Source organism: Siphateles boraxobius, unplaced genomic scaffold (assembly GCF_051911475.1).
Source record: "Siphateles boraxobius isolate OS27281-9 unplaced genomic scaffold, OSU_SipBor_1 9, whole genome shotgun sequence".
Classification (NCBI taxonomy): Eukaryota; Metazoa; Chordata; class Actinopteri; order Cypriniformes; family Leuciscidae; genus Siphateles; species Siphateles boraxobius.
In genome coordinates, this window is record NW_027509219.1 from 4,704,731 (window position 1) to 4,724,510 (window position 19,780).

A 19,780-nucleotide genomic window follows, 5' to 3' on the forward strand; every position below is an offset into this window, starting at 1 on the left:
TTTTTGCCAAAGAGATGACTGGGAAAAAGTGTCCCGATCAACCTGAATTCACCCCTAAATATAAGCAATATAATAAGTAAGCTGTACTTGTGTAACTTGTGACTTTCACAATAGCATATATCAGTTATTAACCACTGAGGTTTTGTTATGGAACAACAAAACGTTCGGTTATTTATCTTGTGGACACGACTCTAAAACAACTTTTACTCTTGATAGACATCCAGACACCTAGTACAAAAGTCTAGTTTTTCACATCCCAAGTTGATGGATAGAGTGTATCACCATACCTTACTGATAGCTTTTAAAGCCCAACGGGCAGCATAGTATTCAGCTTTGTCGTGTGGGGTTTTCTGACAGATGGTCTGTGTAGATATGGAAAGACAAACAAAATAGCACATAAGTTCAATACAAATTCTGAGGATCTTCACTTGAAAATGACAAGTACCCTAGGTTTGCTGCAGTGTGCTATGCTGCTTTCAAGATGAGTTACAGGCAAAAAACAACAAAATCATTCTCTGTGGCAGCATGTGAAGGATAAAATACATACAGCATTCATTAGATTCCTCATTTACAAAACATTAGCAAAACAAATGATTTATAAAACCATGCTTTTGTAAATTAAGTTTGGAATAATTAAGATAAAATCGTTTCTACATTTTATTTGATCAAACAGTAAAAATAGTAATATTTTGAAATATTATTACCATTTTTAAAAAGTGCTTTTATCTATTTTAATGTTTTAAAATGTAATTTATTCCTTTGATGGAAATCATTCTAATGCGGATTTGGCGCTCAATTATTATACAGTACATTTCTAGCCATAAACAACATTCTTATGGCTGTTTGCAAAGTGAAATCGAGAGAAAGCGATATTTATTCTAATTTCTAAACTCATAAACTCATATAAAGCTGTTGGTAACAGGACGAATGTGTCTCTTACGTCCAAAAGAAGTGGCAGACGGGTAACTCTCTGCATGGGTAAGATGAGGAAGGAGATCATGGGCAAACCTCCACACTCTTCACTGCCTTCAATCTGCTTCAAACACTCTTGAAACGCAGTGTTGCTTGACCTTAAACACAAAAATACATTACAGGCCGCAATGAATTCCACCTAAACACTATTTTCCAATTTATACTGCTTTGTTAGCATCTGTTGTTTATTTAATATTGTACTGCGTGTATTCGCACTTACAGCAGTTTCTGGAGCGTTCTCTGCTGGAAAGTCTCATTGGAACAATACACAATATACGGCTCAAAGTGGCGAGTCGCATGATTCTGCACTATATCACTGATGTCCTGAATCACAGGGTGTCTTTGGTGACGCCTTTCCAGATCTTCAAAAAACCTGAGAAACATTAGATATGGTGTAGAGAGTTTGGTAAAGATATGTGGGTCATTCTATGCAAAGTGTTGCAAACCAGAAATAATACCATATTTACAAATAAAAGTAATTAATTATTTATATTTCTAAATAAATAAATATTTCCTAATTCTATTAGGTAATAGAAATAAATAAATAAAAAATAATATGATGTAAACCAGCCTAACTCGAACCAGACCACCAGGGGGCGGTAAAGCAACTTGCAGTCAAAAGTGGGCCTACTATTTAGGAGGCCTTTAAAAAACAACAAATATGGAATTATATAGTCCACAAAAAGATGTTAAATAACCCAGAACGTGTTTTATATTTTCAATTCTTCAAAGTAGACACCTTTTGCTTTGATGACCGCTTTGAACACTCTTGGCATTCTCTCAATCAGCCTCATGACGTTGTCACCTGGAATGGTTTTCCAACTATCCCAGTTCTCAACAATTCCCTGAGGCGTTGAATACTTTTCCTTCACTCTCCGGTCCAACTCCTCCCAAACATCTCAATTGGATTTAGATCGTTGGTTGTGGAGGCCAGGTCATCTGATGCAGCACTCAATCACTCTCCTTGGACAAATAGCTCTTACGTAAACTAGAGGTGTGTTTGGGATCACTGTCCTGTTGGAAAACAAATGATGGCCCTACTAAGCCCAAACCAGATGGGATGGCATGTCGCTGCAAAATGCTGTGGTACCCTGGTTAAGTTTGACTAATGGTGCGTTCACGTGCTATGGAAAATATGATATTTTCCACTTGTGAACTGGTATTTACCAGTGTGTTGCGTTCAAGTACTTTTGTTGTCATGTGGTAAAAAGATGGAGATCCGCTCCAGACCTGTTATTTAGCTAAAACTATTTTAGATTGCGAATCATTACGTACGATCTCAGTAAAGATTACGGCGACTTTTACCTTCAGTAAAAAGGTCTGGAAAAATTACCTCAGGTAATATAGTTTTCCACGGTTTTTCAAGTATGGAGACACTCGAAAAAGCATTCAGTTGTATTCTAGACGCTGGGACAAGTATGTGGCAAAACTCAAGTGTTTTCCACACACCATTCAGATCAGAAAGAAGATCGAAAGCACTTGTTAGAGGCACGAAACATCTTTTAGAATTAGGTAGGCCTAAGTGCCTATTACCAACACAATCAATCTGTAGTTAATTAATACATCGTTCGACCGGACATAACGGTTTTATATATATAAAAATAAATAAATAAAATACAGGTGTTTGCGCACGTGATATCAGGAAGCAATGTAATACGCACATGACGACAGGAGGTTGACGGCGATGCGCAAATCGAGTTACTCCCAATTCTGCTGTTTTACTGAGATATCTTATCCCGTGCAAAATGGCCATTAATATTACAGACATCCTGTGGTAAAATGACATTATTCCATCGACCCTTTTTAAGTTAATCCCGTCCGAATAGGGCTTAAAGGGATAGTTCAGCCAAAAATGAAAATTCTGTCAGTAATTACTCACCCTCATGTTGTTCCAACCTCGTAAGACCTTCGTTCATCTTCGGAACACAAATTAAGATATTTTTGATGAAATCTGAGAGCTGGATCACTCCTCCATACTCCTCCACAGGCTTCTTCAGGGATTGAAACTTGGCGGCCCCGAAAAGTTATGAAAGACATCGTTAAAATAGTCCAAGTGACTACAGTGGGTCAATCTTAAGTTTATCAAACAACGAGAATACTTTGTGCACAAAAAATACAAAAATAATGACTTTATTTCAACTATTCATTTCCTTCTCTGTGGGCCTCTATCCAGTAGTAAGTTTCAATCCCTGAAGAAGCCTATGGAGGAGTGATCCAGCTCCCAGATTTAATCAAAAATATATATATATTCGTGTTCCGAAGATGAACCAAGGCCTTACGGGGTTGGAACAACATGAGGGTGAGTAAATACTGACAAGTCACTTACAGGTCACTTACAGGGTCACCAGCAAAGCACCTCCACACAATCACACCTCCTCCATGCTTCACAGTGGGAGCCACACATTCAGGAACCATCCGTTCACCCGCTCTACGTCTAACAGACTCATCAGACCAAAAGACAGTTTTCCACTGATTTAATGCCCAACAAGTCTCTACTACATCTTGTTCTTCCAAAGTAATGGTTTCTTTGTCACAATTTGACCATGAAGGCCTGACTCACGCGGTCTCCTCTGAAAAGTGGATCTTGAAATACGTCTGCCACATGAACTCCGAGAAGCTTTTATGTGGGCTGTAATCTGAGGTGCTGTGAATTGGTGGTTTCTGAGGCTGGTAATTCTAATAAACGTATCCTCTGCAGAAGTAGCTCTTGGTCTTCCTTTCCTGGGACGATCCTCATGAGAGCCAGTTTCTTCATTGCGTTTGATAGTTTTTGGCGACTGCACTTGGTAATACTCTTAAAGTTCATGAAATTTTGACCCTCATTTCATAAAGTAACAATGGACTGTCTTTTCTCTTTATTCAAATGAGTGTTTCTTGCCATAATATGGATTTGTAGTTGTAGTAGCACTAATAGAGCTATTGACTCTGCACAAAACCACTGATGGTCTAAAGCACATTAAGAAGGCAAGAATTGTCACAAACGAACTCTTGACAAGGCACACCTGTGAACTGAAAACCATTCCAGGTGACTACCTTGTGAATCTGATAAGAGAATGCCATTAGTGTGCCAATCTGTCATCAAAGCTAAACGATAGTCTAACGTTACACTATCCCTTTGAATCTAAAGCTGTCATGCTCAAAGACTTCAGGAACATTAAAAAAATGAAGTAAATAAAATGTAATTGTTGATCACTTGGCTTATAAGTTTGTAAGAAAATATATGGTTTGACTTGAACTGCGAGAACAAAGCTACATAATTCAATGCATGTTCTTTCATAGATTGTACATTAATACTGAAGACACCCAATGTTGAAAATAATAAAAAATAAAGAAAACCACTGAAGGAGAAGGTGTGTCCAAACTTTTTTACTAGGGTGTTACACAAGACCCACAACTAAATGATTGTTTGAGAAGAATGGACTTCTCCTAAGAGACTAGCTAAAAGGGTTTGTTCACCCAAAAATAAAAATTCTGTCAGTAATTACTTGCCCTCATGTTGTTCCAACCCCGTAAGACTTAAGTTCATCTTCGGAACACAAATTAATATATTTTTTTGATTAAGTCTGAAAGCTTTCTCACTCTTCCATAGGCTTCTATGTAATTGTCTTTACTTACTTTCTTGGCCGGCAAGTTTCAATGTTTAAAATAGTCCAAGTGACTACAATGGCTCAATCATAAGTTTATGATTTTAGTGACGAGAAAACTTTGTGCACAAAAAAACAAAAATAACGATTTATTCAAGTATTCATTTTCTTCTGTGTGGGCCTGATAAACTTATGATGTTATGCCACTGTACTCACTTGGACTGTTTTAAACATTGTTTTTACTAACTTTCTGGGCCGGCAAGTTTTAATTACATAGAAGCCTATGGAGGAGTGAGAAAGTTCTCAAATTTAATCAAAAATATCTTAATTTGTGTTCTGAAGGAACAACATGAGGGTGAGTGATTACTGACAGAATTTTCATTTTTGGGTGAACTATCCCATTAACCGCTGGCTCACCTTAACACTATTTCATTTCGCATCAGTTACTTGCCTCTATTTGGAAGCTTGTTTCCGCCACAGAATAAAAAATTTAAAAAAAATGTAATTGCGATATTTTATCTCATAATTCGGACTTTTTTTTCTCACAATTGCGAGTTTACATCTCAGAATTCTGACAAAAAAAAACAGAATTATTGTGAAATATTACAATTTAAAACAGCTTTTTTTCTATGTGAATATAGTAAAGTGTAATTTATTCCTGTGATTTAGAGCAGAATTTTCAGCATCATTACTAAAGTCTTCAGTGTCACATGATTCTTCAGAAATCATTCTAATATGATTTGATGCTCAAGAAATATTTCTCATTATTATCAATGTTGAAAGTCAGAATTGCGTGATATAAACTCGCAATTGCAAGAAATATACTCGCAATTCTGACTTTTTTTTTCTCAGAATTGCATGTTTATATCTCGCAATTCTGACTTTATATATTGCAATACTGAGAAATAAAGTTGCAATTATCTTTTAAAATGTTTTATTCTGTAGTGGAAACAAGCTTAAATAATACAATATAAAACTACGTTTAATTTTATTTAATTTATATGCGAGATATGCATATCAAACAGAAAATTTTAAGTCTGTTCTTTATGAGCTCTAATGGCAACTCACAGACTGGAAGGAATCACTTCCACAGTCAAGCTAATTTAGTGTGCTTGTTTCATAAACAATACCAAACTGCATGACACAACATGTTTCGAAAGCTTTAGTATAGATAACAGCCACTTTACTTTAGCCTATAGAGCCACATCATTCAGTGCTTACAGCAGAACACATACACAGCTTCTGGGGAAACAGGTATAAAGTGTCATTGTAAATGTGTGAAAGACCCTGTTTTGAGAAACATGAATCCAGGCAGCAGCAAGCTGCTTAACCAGTTCAACTAGCATGTTTGAACACGTCTCAGGTCTGCTGGAAACTCCTGCATGACCCTGCATCCAGTTTTTTAATGACCTGTATTACTTCTGGCTCAGAAAGGTGCTGAACCAGTAATTCCACTATTAATGTTACACTATCGTTTAAAATCTAAAGCTGTCATGCTCAAAGACTTCAGGAAAATTAAAATAATCACAGATGTTTATGCCACCCAAAAATGAGAAGAAACAAACCATATGTGATATAAAATAGCACTCTCTAAGCACCAAATGAGTGTTGAGTAAATAAAATGGAATTATTGGCCACTTGGCTGATAACTAAATATATGGTTTGACTTGAACTTCAAGAACAATTGTCTGACTGTCACTAATAAAAATGATCAAATCAGATTTAAGAAACCAAATCACACCATGATAGAAATCTCTAAACATGCATATTCTAAAAACCTGTACTACTTTCTACAATCGCCTCAAGGTTGTGCGTGTTGTGGCTTTACAAATGCTTTGCTGCATACCTCGGTTGTAACGAGTGGTTATTTCAGTCAAAGTTGCTCTTCTATCAGCTTGAATCAGTCGGCCCATTCTCCTCTGACCTCTTGCATCAACAATGCATTTTCGCCCACAGGAATGCCGCATACTAGATGTTTTTACCTTTTCACACCATTCTTTGTAAACCCTAGAAATGGTTGTGCGTGAAAATCCCAGTAACTGAGCAGATTGTGAAATACTCAGACCGGCCCGTCTGGCACCAACAACCATGCCACGCTCAAAATTGCTTAAATCACCTTTCTTTCCCATTCTGACATTCAGTTTGGAGTTCAGGAGATTGTCTTGAACAGGACCACACCCCTAAATGCATTGAAGCAACTGCCTTGTGATTGGTTGATTAGATAATTGCATTAATGAGAAATTGAACAGGTGTTCCTAATAATCCATATATATGGATTTATGGAGTTGACCAGAAAATTATGTGGTTGTTTTATCAGGCAGTTATAGAGAGCATAGTCAGATATGGCATTACAGTTTGGTTTGGTAACCTTACAGTTCAGGTAAAGTCGAAGCTTGCACGTTTGGTTAGAATAGCGATGAAGACCATTGGGAGAAAAGAATTTTTGTCTCTTGAGTCATTATATGAACAATCGGTCCTGAGAGAAGCACATAAATCGTGGTTGATCCATTGCATGTTCTGTACACTGAGTATGAATTGTTACCTTCTGGAAGACGATACAGATTTCCGATGTGTAGATATAACCGTTTTAAGAAGTCTTTTATCCCTTTTTCAATTAAATTGTTAAATGATGAATGATGTGTATATATGTGTATGTAAATGTATGTGTATGTATGTGTGTGAATAGGAATTGTTATTTATTATAATACTAGTGATTTTAATGTATGCATTTGAATGTTTCAATGTCAATGTAAACACCTTGAGTCCAACACAAATTTCCCCTTTGGGGACAATAAAGTGTATTTCATTCATTCATTCATATATATATATATATATATATATATATATATATATATATTAGATTATGGAACTCATTAAAAAAACATTTTCTAGATTTTATTTCTCAACAGTCGTCGTATCAATCCATATAAGAATTTAGAACATAATAGGATCTTTGTACTATTTGATCCATATTAAAATTTAGAAGGTAAGAGAATGTTCATACCGTTTGCTGACTTCCTGGATGACAGATATGTTGGAGAACAGGTGATGGTGTTCTGTTGCTGTCATGGTCTTTTTCAAATCTGTACTGTCCTTAAAATGACGCACCAGGATGCTTAAACTGTGCTGGTAGGAAAATTCTGATGTGATGATTTCAAAGATGGCCTGCACAAATACAGAGACACAATATGAATGTTTATTACATAGTTATTACAAAATACTGAATGGGTTGTATAACTTATGCTGAACTTATAACTTAAGTTAAGTTTCAATTCATAGAATTCGAAAAACAGTAGGCAAAAAGTATTCGGATGACCTACTACTGAAGCCACAGGAGTTGCGCATGGCAGTGAAGCGACAACTGATGCTGGTAGGTCACGTGATGACATGGGGGATGTAGTACGTCCAAATTTCATTCATACTACCCAGATAATTTTTTTTCAAACCAAATGTAGAAACAACTAAGCAGTATGCAATTTTTTAGGTGAAGAAAATAATCTTGAAGAAACTCTAATGTGACAATAAGAACTCGAAAGAATCATACACAGATGATTGTGGCAACCTCCACTGAATTCCAAATATCTCTTTAAAGACAGAAAGGAAGAAAATCCCTACTTGTCTATGATTTTCCAAGAGTTAAGAAAGTGCTAATGTGCACATGAAGTTAGTTATTTAAACAATTAATATTTGGTACGTAACGTGTTCCACCCCAGTTGTGGTGTGAACTTGAATGCATTCAGGTCATGTGGGTTGAGGAGAAGTGTGCTTTTCTAAGTGTCAGACCTATGATCTCCACCCACTGCATAACGAAATCACAGACTTACTAAAGGATGACCTGAACCATATGTTGGGACAATATCATATGCAGTACTACAAACTATAAGAGATCTACAGTGTTTCTTTTACTCTCCCAAAGAGACTTATTTTATTCACTAAAACATGTTTTATAAGAGAAGTTGAAACTTCACGGCCTAAAAGCTTTAGGAATGAATGGCTTTTCCATGAAAATACACAACACAGCCTCATTGAAGGCAGCAGGTGGAACAAAGGAGCAGGTAAGAGTCAGATGACTGGGTGTGTCTGTGTGGAGTGCACAAAGTGAACTTTAGTATTTACACAGCCGTGTGAGTACACTAATATACTATAGCCATCTGACGATGACTATATGAAAGGACTTCATTTACTAGTGCTAGTCATTTAGGCTCAAACTATATTTGGATACACTGATAACTGATAACATTTTATTAGATTGGTCTTTCTCAGTCATGTTTCCTGAGGACTCCAAACAGTGCATCTTTTGGATTTAACACACCTGAACCGACGATTAGCTCATTGAGCTCTTAATGAACTGAACTGAGTGTGTCAAATGGAAACATCCAAATTGTGCTACATCCAACTTTGCAAAAACCTCTATTCAGTCTCTTAAAACTACATGGAAACATGTTTTATGCTCTGATAAAACCTAGATTGATATCTTTGGCCAATATTGTAAAAGGTATGTTTGGAGCAAAAACAACAGCACATGAGCAAAACACCACCATACCCACGGTGATGCATGGTGCTCCCGGCATAAGTTTTGGGGCTGCTTTTCTTAAAGGATTAGTTCACTTCAGAATTAAAATTTCCTTATAATTTACTCACCCCCACATCACCCAAGATATTCATGTCTTTCTTTCAGTCGAAAAGATATTAAGGTTTTTGAGGAAAATACTCCAGGATTTTTCTTCATATAGTGGACTTCGACGGTTATCATCGGGTTGAAGGTCCAAATTGTAATTTCAATGCAGCTTCAAAGGGCTCTACATGATCCCAGTCGAAGAATACGGATCTCATCTAGCAAAACGATCTGTAATAAAAAAACATGTATTTTTTTGAATGCGTGAAGTCGTGGACGTGCAAGACGAGCATTTGTGGTTAAAAAGTATATAAATGTTTTTATTTTATATTTTTAAATGACCGATTGTTTCGCTTGATAAGACCCTTATTCCTCAGCTGGGATCATGTAGAGACTTTGAAGCTGCATTGAAACTGCAATTTGGACCTTCAACCTGTTGTACCCCTTTGAAGTCCACTATATGATGTTTATTAACAAAGTTCGGGAGGAGCACGTTCAGATAATTAACACGGGTGGAGAGCACTCAGCAATCAATGATAAGAGGTGTATATAGATTCAGCAGTCTCACCTCAATCCATTGTCAGTTTAGCAGCATCCCTCCACCACCCCTACTCCACTCTTCTAGTCCTAACCATTTAGATACATTGGGGGAGAGTACTCTGGGTTCGGGCTGAATTCAGAGCTCGGAGCCCTCCCCCCGGACAGCACGCCGAATACGCATTAAACTTTACTCCCTCTAACTGTATGTAAGTGTGAACTCGTGAAATGGAGAAAAATCCTGAAATGTTTTCCTCAAAAACCTTAATTTTTTTTCAAATGAAGAAAGAAAGACATGAATATATTTGATGACGTGGGTATGAGTAAATTATCAGGAAAAAGTTTAATTCTGTAGTTAACTAATCCTTTAAGCTGGCTTTAGTAAAGGCTTTAGTAAAGGTGGAGGGAATCATGAATAGCTGCAAGTACCAGTCGATTTTGGCATCTGATAGAAAGCTGAAAATCAAGAGAACTTTCACCTTTCATCATGACGTTGATCCGAAACACATCAAAATCAACAAAAGAATGGCTACAGCAAAGAAAGATCAATGTTTTGGAATGGCCCCAGCCAGAGACGAGACCAGAATCCTGTAGAAAATTTGTGGGGTGACCTGAACAGATGCACTTTATCAGATCTGAAAGTTGGGTAACACTTTATTTTAAGGTGACGTAGATACACTTTGCTACATGTACACTTTGCTTACTACAGTAATAACAGTAAATTTCTACAAGTACAAGTAGTTAATAAATATTACTCCGTAAGGTAACTGCGTTACCTTAAAATAAAGTGTAACCAAACATTGTTGCAAAGAAATATTCCCAAGTCAAGATGAGCCAAGCTAATAGACTCCTATCTAAATATATACTGTAATAAAATCAAAGGGTGCTTCAACTAGGTATTAGTTCAGGGGTGTGCAGTTAGTTATTTCAAGTTTATTTTGTCTGAAATTTGTCACTTTGGTTTTCAGTGGCATTGCATAGTTTGTCATTTTTACATTAAAGGTGCCAAAGTTCTGATTTGATTTATATTGGTTTCATTTTTTACATCACAAACACCAGTGAACATGCCAAGACTCACTTCTTGTCTTTTGCGTTCTTCAGGAGAGATGATATCCAAAATGCCCAAATCCTTCACCTAAGTTTGGAGTAAGACAATAAAAGTACTAATTAGGAATCAGCAACTCTTATACAAGCATATATACATTATATATATATATATACACACACACACACACACACACACACTCTCACACAAAGATGAGTACACCCCTCACATTTCAGCAAACGTTTTAGTATATCTTCTCAAGGGACAATACTTTAGAAATGAAACTTGGATATATTTTAGAGTAGTCAATGTGCTGCTTGTATAACAGTATATATTTACTGTCCTCTGAAAATAACTCAACACACAGCCATTATTGTCAAAATAGCTCGCAACAAATGTACGTACACCATAAGTGATAATAGCTGTACATCGTTTAACCATGCAAAGCCACATATCCTATTCATAATTTTCGTGTTTTTATCTGCTTGACAGGACCATTCAAATTTGTGTATCTTGTATTAGAGCCGTTCAAATTTGTGCTTTGAGTACAATTCTCTTATACTGACCACTGGATGTTCAATATGGCACCTCATGGCCAATAACTTTGAGGATTTGAGAAATAAAATGGTTGCTCTCCACACAGATGGCCTAGGCTATAAGAAGATTAGTAACACCCTGAAACTGAGTTACAGTACAGGTCATCCAGAGGTTTTCCACGATGGGTTCCACTCGGAACAGGCCTCGTAGGGTCAATCATAGAAGTTGAGACCTCGTGCTGTGCGTCAGGTGCAGAAGCTGGCTTCAAAAAACAGACGCATGATCGTGCCAGCATTGCTTTAGAGTTCGCAGAAGCGGAAGGTCAGCTTGTCAGTGCTCAGACCATACGCCACACACTGCAACAAGTCGGTTTGCATGGCCGTCATCCCAGAAAGGAAGCCTCTTCTGAAGCTGGCTCACAAGAAAGCCCTAAAATAGTTTGCTGAAAGCAACCTCTCCAAGAGCATGAATTACTGGAACCATGTCCTGTGGTCTGATGAGACTAAGATAAACTTGTTTGGCTCAGATGGCATCCAGCATGTGTGGCGAAGCCCTGGTGAGGAGTACCAATAAAATTGTGTCTTGCCTACAGTCAAGCATGGTGGCGGTAGCATCATGGTCTGGGGCTGCATGAGTGCTGCTGGTACTGGGGAGCTGCGCTACATTGAGGAGAACATGGATTCCAACATGTACTGTGACATTCTGAAGCAGAACATGATGCGCTCCCTTCAGAAACTGGGCCGAACGGCATGATAACAACCCCAAACACACCGCCAAGATGACCACTGCCTTTCTGAGGAAGCTGGAGAAGAATCATGTGTCTAACAGCCAGCAGCTCCATGTTGTCATTTTGGAGGAGTGGAATAGGGTCCCAGCAAAAACCAGTACAACTCCGACAACAATGGTGCTCACACAAAATATTGACACTTTGGACACAGTTTTGACATGTTCACTTAGGGTGTACTCACTTTTGTTGCCAGCTATTTTGACAATAATTGCTGTGTGTTGAGTTATTTTCAGAGGAAAGTAAATATATACTGTTGTTATACAAGCAGCACATTGCCTACTCTAAAATATATCCAAGTTTCATTTCTATAGTATTGTCCCTTAAGAAGATATACTAAAATGTTTGCTTAAATGTGAGGGGTGTACTCACTTTTGTGAGATCCTGTATATAGGCCTAATTATTTTGATTAATAAATGCATTTTTTTCATTTTTGTCCTAATTTGAAACTATTCATAAAATTGGTCAAGTCAAGTCCCCTTTATTTATTTGGGCTTTTTACAAAACTGGTTGTTTCAAAGCAGCTTTACAGTGATAACAGGAAAATAATGCAACAAAGTTTGTTTCGGCTGTACAGCAGATCTAGAAGAAAATAGCGTCGTAGTCCAGCTTAGTATAAGTTCAGTGATTAAGTCTCTAAATTCGTGTTACTGGCAGTATTTCACAGCCACAACATTTTCTCCCTTCACAGAGGTTTCAACCACAGCTTGATCTAAAGCGAGTAACTCTTCAACAGCATTTGACCCTCATCACCTGTTGTAGTTGACTCCATGTCATGTACGCTGCCCTGTAGTTCTTCACCACAATGCCCTGATCCTCCTCTGGTGGCTCGGTCGGTGACTCATCATCCTCAGTGCTCAGGTTATTGGCGTTCAGACCTCGCTCCCTTATTTCCTGGTAAAAGCGCGGATCTATGAGAGAACGATGCACAACTTACAACTTGCTGCAGTTCAGACCGCAGCTTCTCCTGTTTTTTTTTTTTTTGGGAAGGGGGGGGGGGGTGGCTTTGACAACCAGTAGTAAATTCAAGGCTACTGGAGAAAATGCAATGTCAAAATATGTCGATATCTGGTTATTTTATCATATAAATCACAATAAATATTACAGTTTTTACGATCGCTAGGACACATTTCTCAATACTTGGGTCACTTTTTTCAAAACTCTTCACACAGTGAAACACAACATCAGTTTATGTGGGCTAAACTGTGGATTATTAATCATTGCTTTGGCACAAAATGCATTCAATGACTTCATCATTTAAATTACGGAATGAACATTTCTCACTTTGACACAACCACTGGCAAAACTCTATATACTACAAGAACAATTTGCACGTTCACATGCTCAAAAATACATTTTCAAAACTGTTAAACTTAAGTTCAAAACCTAACATAATACAAAATTGAATAAGACAGCAATTTTGTAAATTTCTAAAGTAACACTATATTGAAATATTTTCTGAATCTAAAAAATTAAATACTATCAGAACAATTATATATAGCTGAACCTACACAGGTGTTAGTCTTTCAAATTCATTAGCATTTAAAAAGAAGGGTAAACCTTAGAAATCATTTTGTACAGTAATGTAAACACGGACTATGTGACACTGCAGTGAATTCTAAACAGAGTGTTATTCTTGTTTTGTAAAGTTGATTTGAGACATGTATGAAGTGTTTTGGTATAGTTTTAGTGCATTTTAAATTAGATTAACTGTGGTGCCAAATTGAAAGTTGGCTAAGAGAACTGCATGAGGAGTTTTGAAAAAGTGACCCAAGTAATGAGAAATGTGTCCTAGCGATTGTAAAAAACTGTAAGAAGAACAGTTTTGGCCGTTAAAAGTTGTACAAGAATCCCTGAGGGAGTAACATTCCATCTCATTTTATTTATAAGTTTTCAAACCAAAATCAAATTTCTCGGAAGTCAGACTGCATTTAAAGGTACAATAGTGACACAAAATGAAGTAGAAAGTTAAAGGTCCATCCAGTCAAATTAGAATGTTGGTTTGACAACTTTGCATATGCTTACAGTGGTTCTTCCTGGTGACCCACTGCACAGTTTGTATGTTTCCCTTATTTGACACACTCAGTTCAATTCATGGAGCTCTTTCCGGTCACACTTTATATTAGGCGTCTTTAACTACTATGTACTTACATCAAAACATAAGTACAATGTACTTATTGTGTTCATGTTGTATTGGAAAACATGTTTGCTGCAGGTTTGGTGTATGAGTAGGTTTAAGGGTGGATTAAGAGGTAGGGGAAGGGTCAACAGTGTAATTATAGATGTAATTACTGAAATTGATCACAGATTTAATTACATGCAGGTATTTTTTTTAAATATAAGTAATATTTAATAAGTAAATATATAAGTGCATTGAACCAAATGGTTAGTAAATGTTAGTACACAGTAGTTAAAGACACTTAATATAAAGTGGTACCCTCTCACCTACCAAACTAATGATCTGAATCATGTATGTTAAATAAAGATAAGATACAAAAAAGAGTTGAGTGTCTAGGGAACAACAGCGGAAAACAAACCATCTTTAAATGAGCCAGCATGCTTCCTGTTCCTGATCCTCCCCAATGTTTTCTGTGAGGAAAGACAGCATATGAAAATGTGATATAAAAAAAATTGATCTCTGCATGCTTAAAAATGTAAATGCTTCTTAGATAGTTGATTACTTGAGAATTATTAGCATTCTTAGTTTATCTTATCTAAATTGATGACATTCATAAACATCCCATGGAATTACATAAACTCTTCTAATGTGTTTGAATGAGGACAGAGAATATTTTTTGCCTTTACTGACAGAACAGCATAAAGTGGAAAGCTATATTTAACATTGCTATAATCCTGTATAAAACTGCGTTTGATTAGGGCTTTTACACTTGAATTAGGTAACCCTGGGTCATTGTAAACTGAATCCTGGGTTATCTTGCTTCACGTTTGCCACTGATCATAATTTACCTAGGAAAATTAATTAACAATTAATCCGGGGTATTCATAAAATGCCGTTTCACACTGTACAATCCTAAACCCTAGTTTAATGTCCTTATTTGCGGTTCACTGATTTGAAAAATGACGAACGCAATCTGTCTAAATAGTTTATCCTGAATGGACTTGAAAACTGACTGTCCAAAGCATGTGAATATGAGGCATGCGATTGGTTGTTTGTTGCCAAGCGTCTAGCTGTAACATTCTAACATCAGATAGTTTCACACTATACAAGTTTGCCACAAAAATGGTGCAGGGTTTCATAATCCCCGAGTAAAAGACTATGCCAACCCCGCTTCTAAATTACAGGTGTGAAAGGTTCATTACCCGGGGTTAAAAGCGTTGTTTAGAACGATGATAACCCAGGGTTAAGCGCAGAGTGAAAAGCTCTGTTGTGAATTCAACAAACTACATTAATTCAAAAGCATCAAAGTAGTTTAATAACATAATAATCTGAGAACAAGACACTTGCCTTGCGTCCCGATTTGTGTGCTTGCTTTTGGTTGGCCGCCTTCGCTTCACTGACCAGTGTCAGCGTTTCTGTTTGGAGTTCGCTTGGCAAAGCATCAATATTCAAACTGGTGACTGCAGCACGGTACGATTGATTCCTGCGGTTTCTCCTCAGCGAAAACCCATCACCTGCATCGCTGTCATAGTCCTCCCAGGAGATATCTGTGGCCTGCAGGGAGACGGGCAGGGTCACCACGGTCGTGTGATGGCGGTTTTTTGGGCGGCTAGTCACAGCCAGGTTCTTGGGAATGAGCTGTTGAGTGCCCAGCTTCCGAGCTGCATTACTCTGGGTGCTGAGCACTACAGTTCTCCTCTCATCTACTGGTGAGCTGACAGTGGACAGGTCGATGCTCGAAGCCGAACGTCCTGGCGGCTGGTCCAGCGTAAGGGCTGAGCTGAAGTAGCTCCCAGGAACAAGAAGAGTCTTGTCACCCACTGAGCCATCGGATTTTCTGTGAGACATGGCACCTTTACTTGTTTTCCTGTTTGGCTGGTTGAAAGTGTTTTTTACTTATAGAACATCAGCTTGGGGTCTCCAGCAGACCACTGCCAAAACCTGTGACAACAGAGATAGATTGTTGGTGGCCGATCTGAATTCTGACTTATGATGCAGTTTGAATCATAATGACACCTTGTTCGTTCGTTGGCCAGAGGAGGACTGAGCCTGGTTTCTCCCAAGGTTTTTTCTACATCCTGTCACCTGATGGAGATTGATTTCCTTGCCACTATCGCCTCTGGCTTGCTCAGTTGGGGAACCTTAATATTCAACAATATTATTGATCTGACTGTACTGACGATGTTGTATGAGAACTGAACTAAGCTAAATGATTACTTTTTTTATTTTTTTTGCTGAACTGCTTTATAGATTAAATTAACAAATTTAATAATTGATGATCTTTACAACGGAAATGAATCAACACTGAACTGACTTCAGATGAACAACAGCCGAAATACATAATTTTCCTGTTAACAAAGCAACTGATGCAACTAATGCCTATTCGCCACCCTTTTTCATTCAACAAAGTACTTAATGAAGTGAAATGAAATGTTATTATGAACTAGATTTAGCGTATACTGTTTAATACAAATACCATCTAAAGTTAATGCAGCAACATGCTTTTCACTCCGAAAACAAAAGAAATCAATATTACATAAGTCTTTTTTTAGACATTATTTATATTAGTGATAAATCAGCACAAATTTTAAACAATATCATAAATACTACCATAAATACACACACAACTAATATATATATATATATATATATATATATAAAAATAATATTTATATTATATTATATAAATAAATATAAATATATATATAATATATATATACGCTATATAAATAAATGTGACTGGACTTTATATATATATATATATATATATATATATATATATATATATATATATATATATATATATATATATAAAGTCCAGTCACATTTATTTATATAGCGCTTTATATAATAAAGAGCAGCTTCACATTAATAAACAGCTTTCAGAGCAGCTTCACATTAATAAACAGGAAAATAACAGTGTTAATGTTATAAAATCCATCAATCATGAAACAAATTAAATTTCAGCTGTAAAGCAGCTCTACAAAAGGTAAAAATTTCATTATTCAGTACATTGTTAATTCAAATTAAGTTCAAAATAGTGGCAATGTTGCAAAATTAGTGTCATTCTCCAGCTCATTTCAGTCCAAATTTTGTTCTCATCCGATAGTGTCAGTGCATTAAATCGATTACTGAATACTAATTTTCTTTAAAAAAAGTATCAAATAATACATTTATGTACAAATAATATATGAAAAATATAACATTTTATGATGAGAAATATTTTATGATGAGTAATAAGAATTATGCAATAGACCTGTCTTTCAATTATATGCCACACAAATGTGGGTTTTATTTTAAATTTTAGTTCACAGTCTAAGTCTCCCTGTTCTTGTGCATTGCAAAAACATATGCTGCATGTAGATCTGTTTTAATAATTTATTTATTATACGTTTCAGCATTGCCAAAGCGTGCTACTGCCACTGCCGCTGATTAACACTGTCTGTTACTTTTCCAGGAACCCTGTCTCACATCTGTTTGGAATGTCCCTTGATCACGGAAACAGGTGCAATCATAAATCATGGGGAACATTTGTAAAGCCTTGCATAATAGCCTCACATAAACAAACAATTATGCCACTTAAGCAACAGAATTAGTTCAGTTGCCATTTACACTCAAAAATAAAGGTTCCAAAAGGTGCTTTTCACAGCAATGTCATAGAAGAACCATTCTGGCTTTCTTAGAGAACTATTTCAGTGAACATTATTTTAACTTTTTCTTAACTCATTGTTAAGATGAAGAGCATTTGAATAATCTGAAGATCTTTTTTCCCCCTCCGGTGTAAAGAAACTTTTGTGCAATGCAAATGCTTCAATGGATGTTAAAGGAACCATAGATGCCAGCTAAAAACAAAACAAACATTTATTGTACCGATTTACATTATCAAGTAGCCTGTGTTATTGGCACATGGGGTCAAAATAGATACTCTATAATATTAACAAAATGTAATAAAAAGTCCAAATTGTTGGACTGAACTTTGTTCTTCAGAGACGTTTGGACATATAGCATAACGTTGGATAAAACTATATAGACGCGGCGGAAATCCTTTAACACACATTACTGATCGCAGTCTCCTGGGTAAACAACTCAACTGCATTTCACGACAGACTTTATCAAAACAACAACACTTTCAGTCTGTTTAAAGGTCTTAAATAAATAATGAAAATGACTTACCCGGCTAATTTCACGTGCACTGTGCTTTTAAAAGTGTGAAGATGTCAGATTTCCCTGCCTGCACGGACCCAGAACATATTATAGCCTATATATGTTTAGCAGACCTTCAACACATTCCTACGCCGTCTCTGTATTACAACGAAATACGTCACTCCAGGTGAGTCGAGAAACACCCACCGGTGATTGAGCTTACTTCCTCAAACTCTCACACTTTGCAGAATCTTGAAAACGTATTCTTCTTTTCGTAAAAATTAGATATTGATTTGAGCACTTTAGACCAGACCGAATATGTGTTTAATTTATTTTTATTTCTATTTTATAATCTAGCCTACTGGTTTTCTAGTAGCGTACTTCCACGGTAAAGATGCTCATTGCGCCATCTGCTGGTGAAGATTGACACTACACTAACACTTCGCTAAACCCCGCCCCTCAGTTACTGACTGTCTCTCATTCTGAATGCATGAAGTAAACCTTCAGTACACCGTTTTAAAGTGAAAATGAAAGATGTTTGTGTGTTTTTTTAGGGTCAAATTTCCCCTGAGACTATTAAGCATCTATTTTGGGAGTGTCCCAAGACCCAAATATTTTGGAAAGAGCTGAATGGAAGTAATTACCTACAAAGAAAAGCTATGATTACTGTTAACTGAAGAAGTTGATGTTATAAACTAAAATGTCTTTCATTTGATGGTGATAAAAATCTTGTTTATATTTTATTAAATTATTATACTTGCCCGTTACTATATTCATAAAGTCAAATGAATGAAAAAATGCCACGTTTTGAACAATTTAAAATGAATAATAAAATATATTTAAAATCAATATCAAAATGTAAAAACATAGGTACAATTTTTTTCTGTAAAATGTTTACCCCTGACATGTATGGTTATATGAACTCCAGTATGAAAATAATTCTAATGCAATAAAAAATGAAGTAAACCTTCATTAATGTGGATTCCTCTGATAAGCATTAGGCTGTAGAATACTGTCGTTAAGTCTGATCAATGTTCACTTGTCTTGCTATGCCTTTTCAGATGGACTGGATATGAATATTTACAATTTATAGTCAACAATGATGAATTCTTCTAAGATCCTGCAATCAGGTTTAAATATGGGAGGTTTAGGATATTATACATAGGCCTACTATATACTGTATAGGCTGTATTTATAATGTTTATGTAGGCTACTGCCTATAGCCTCCTATCACATTAATGTTAAGTTATTTCTTGCTTGCATTTATTTGTAACATTCAGTTCTGTAACTTAAATTGTATTCATGAACATTCTGTAAAAAAACGAATACATTTTAAAAAAGATTAGCCTATATCAGCTAGAGCATCTTTGAAATGTCAATGAATAGATATTTCAAGACTGCTCCTTGTGTAACAGTTTAGGCCTGAGCAGCTGAATTGTCACTA

At 36.4% G+C, this 19,780-nt stretch overlaps 2 protein-coding genes across 2 annotated transcripts in view; both read right to left on the reverse strand.

Moving 5' to 3' along the window:
- Positions 1-18,961, reverse strand: part of arhgef16 (Rho guanine nucleotide exchange factor (GEF) 16) — a 24,995-nt gene extending 6,034 nt beyond the window's left edge. The window contains exons 1-9 of the mRNA XM_077224576.1: positions 18,367-18,961; positions 15,541-16,134; positions 14,612-14,663; positions 12,828-12,985; positions 10,787-10,843; positions 7,561-7,721; positions 1,193-1,345; positions 941-1,070; positions 288-362 (exon numbers count right to left, since the gene is read on the reverse strand). Coding sequence (XP_077080691.1) covers positions 288-362; positions 941-1,070; positions 1,193-1,345; positions 7,561-7,721; positions 10,787-10,843; positions 12,828-12,985; positions 14,612-14,663; positions 15,541-16,041 — 1,287 coding nt within the window. The 5' untranslated portion in view covers positions 16,042-16,134; positions 18,367-18,961. The remainder of the gene's footprint in view (positions 1-287; positions 363-940; positions 1,071-1,192; positions 1,346-7,560; positions 7,722-10,786; positions 10,844-12,827; positions 12,986-14,611; positions 14,664-15,540; positions 16,135-18,366) is intronic.
- Positions 1-19,780, reverse strand: part of espn (espin) — a 189,863-nt gene that overhangs the window by 50,447 nt on the left and 119,636 nt on the right. The window lies entirely within an intron of this gene.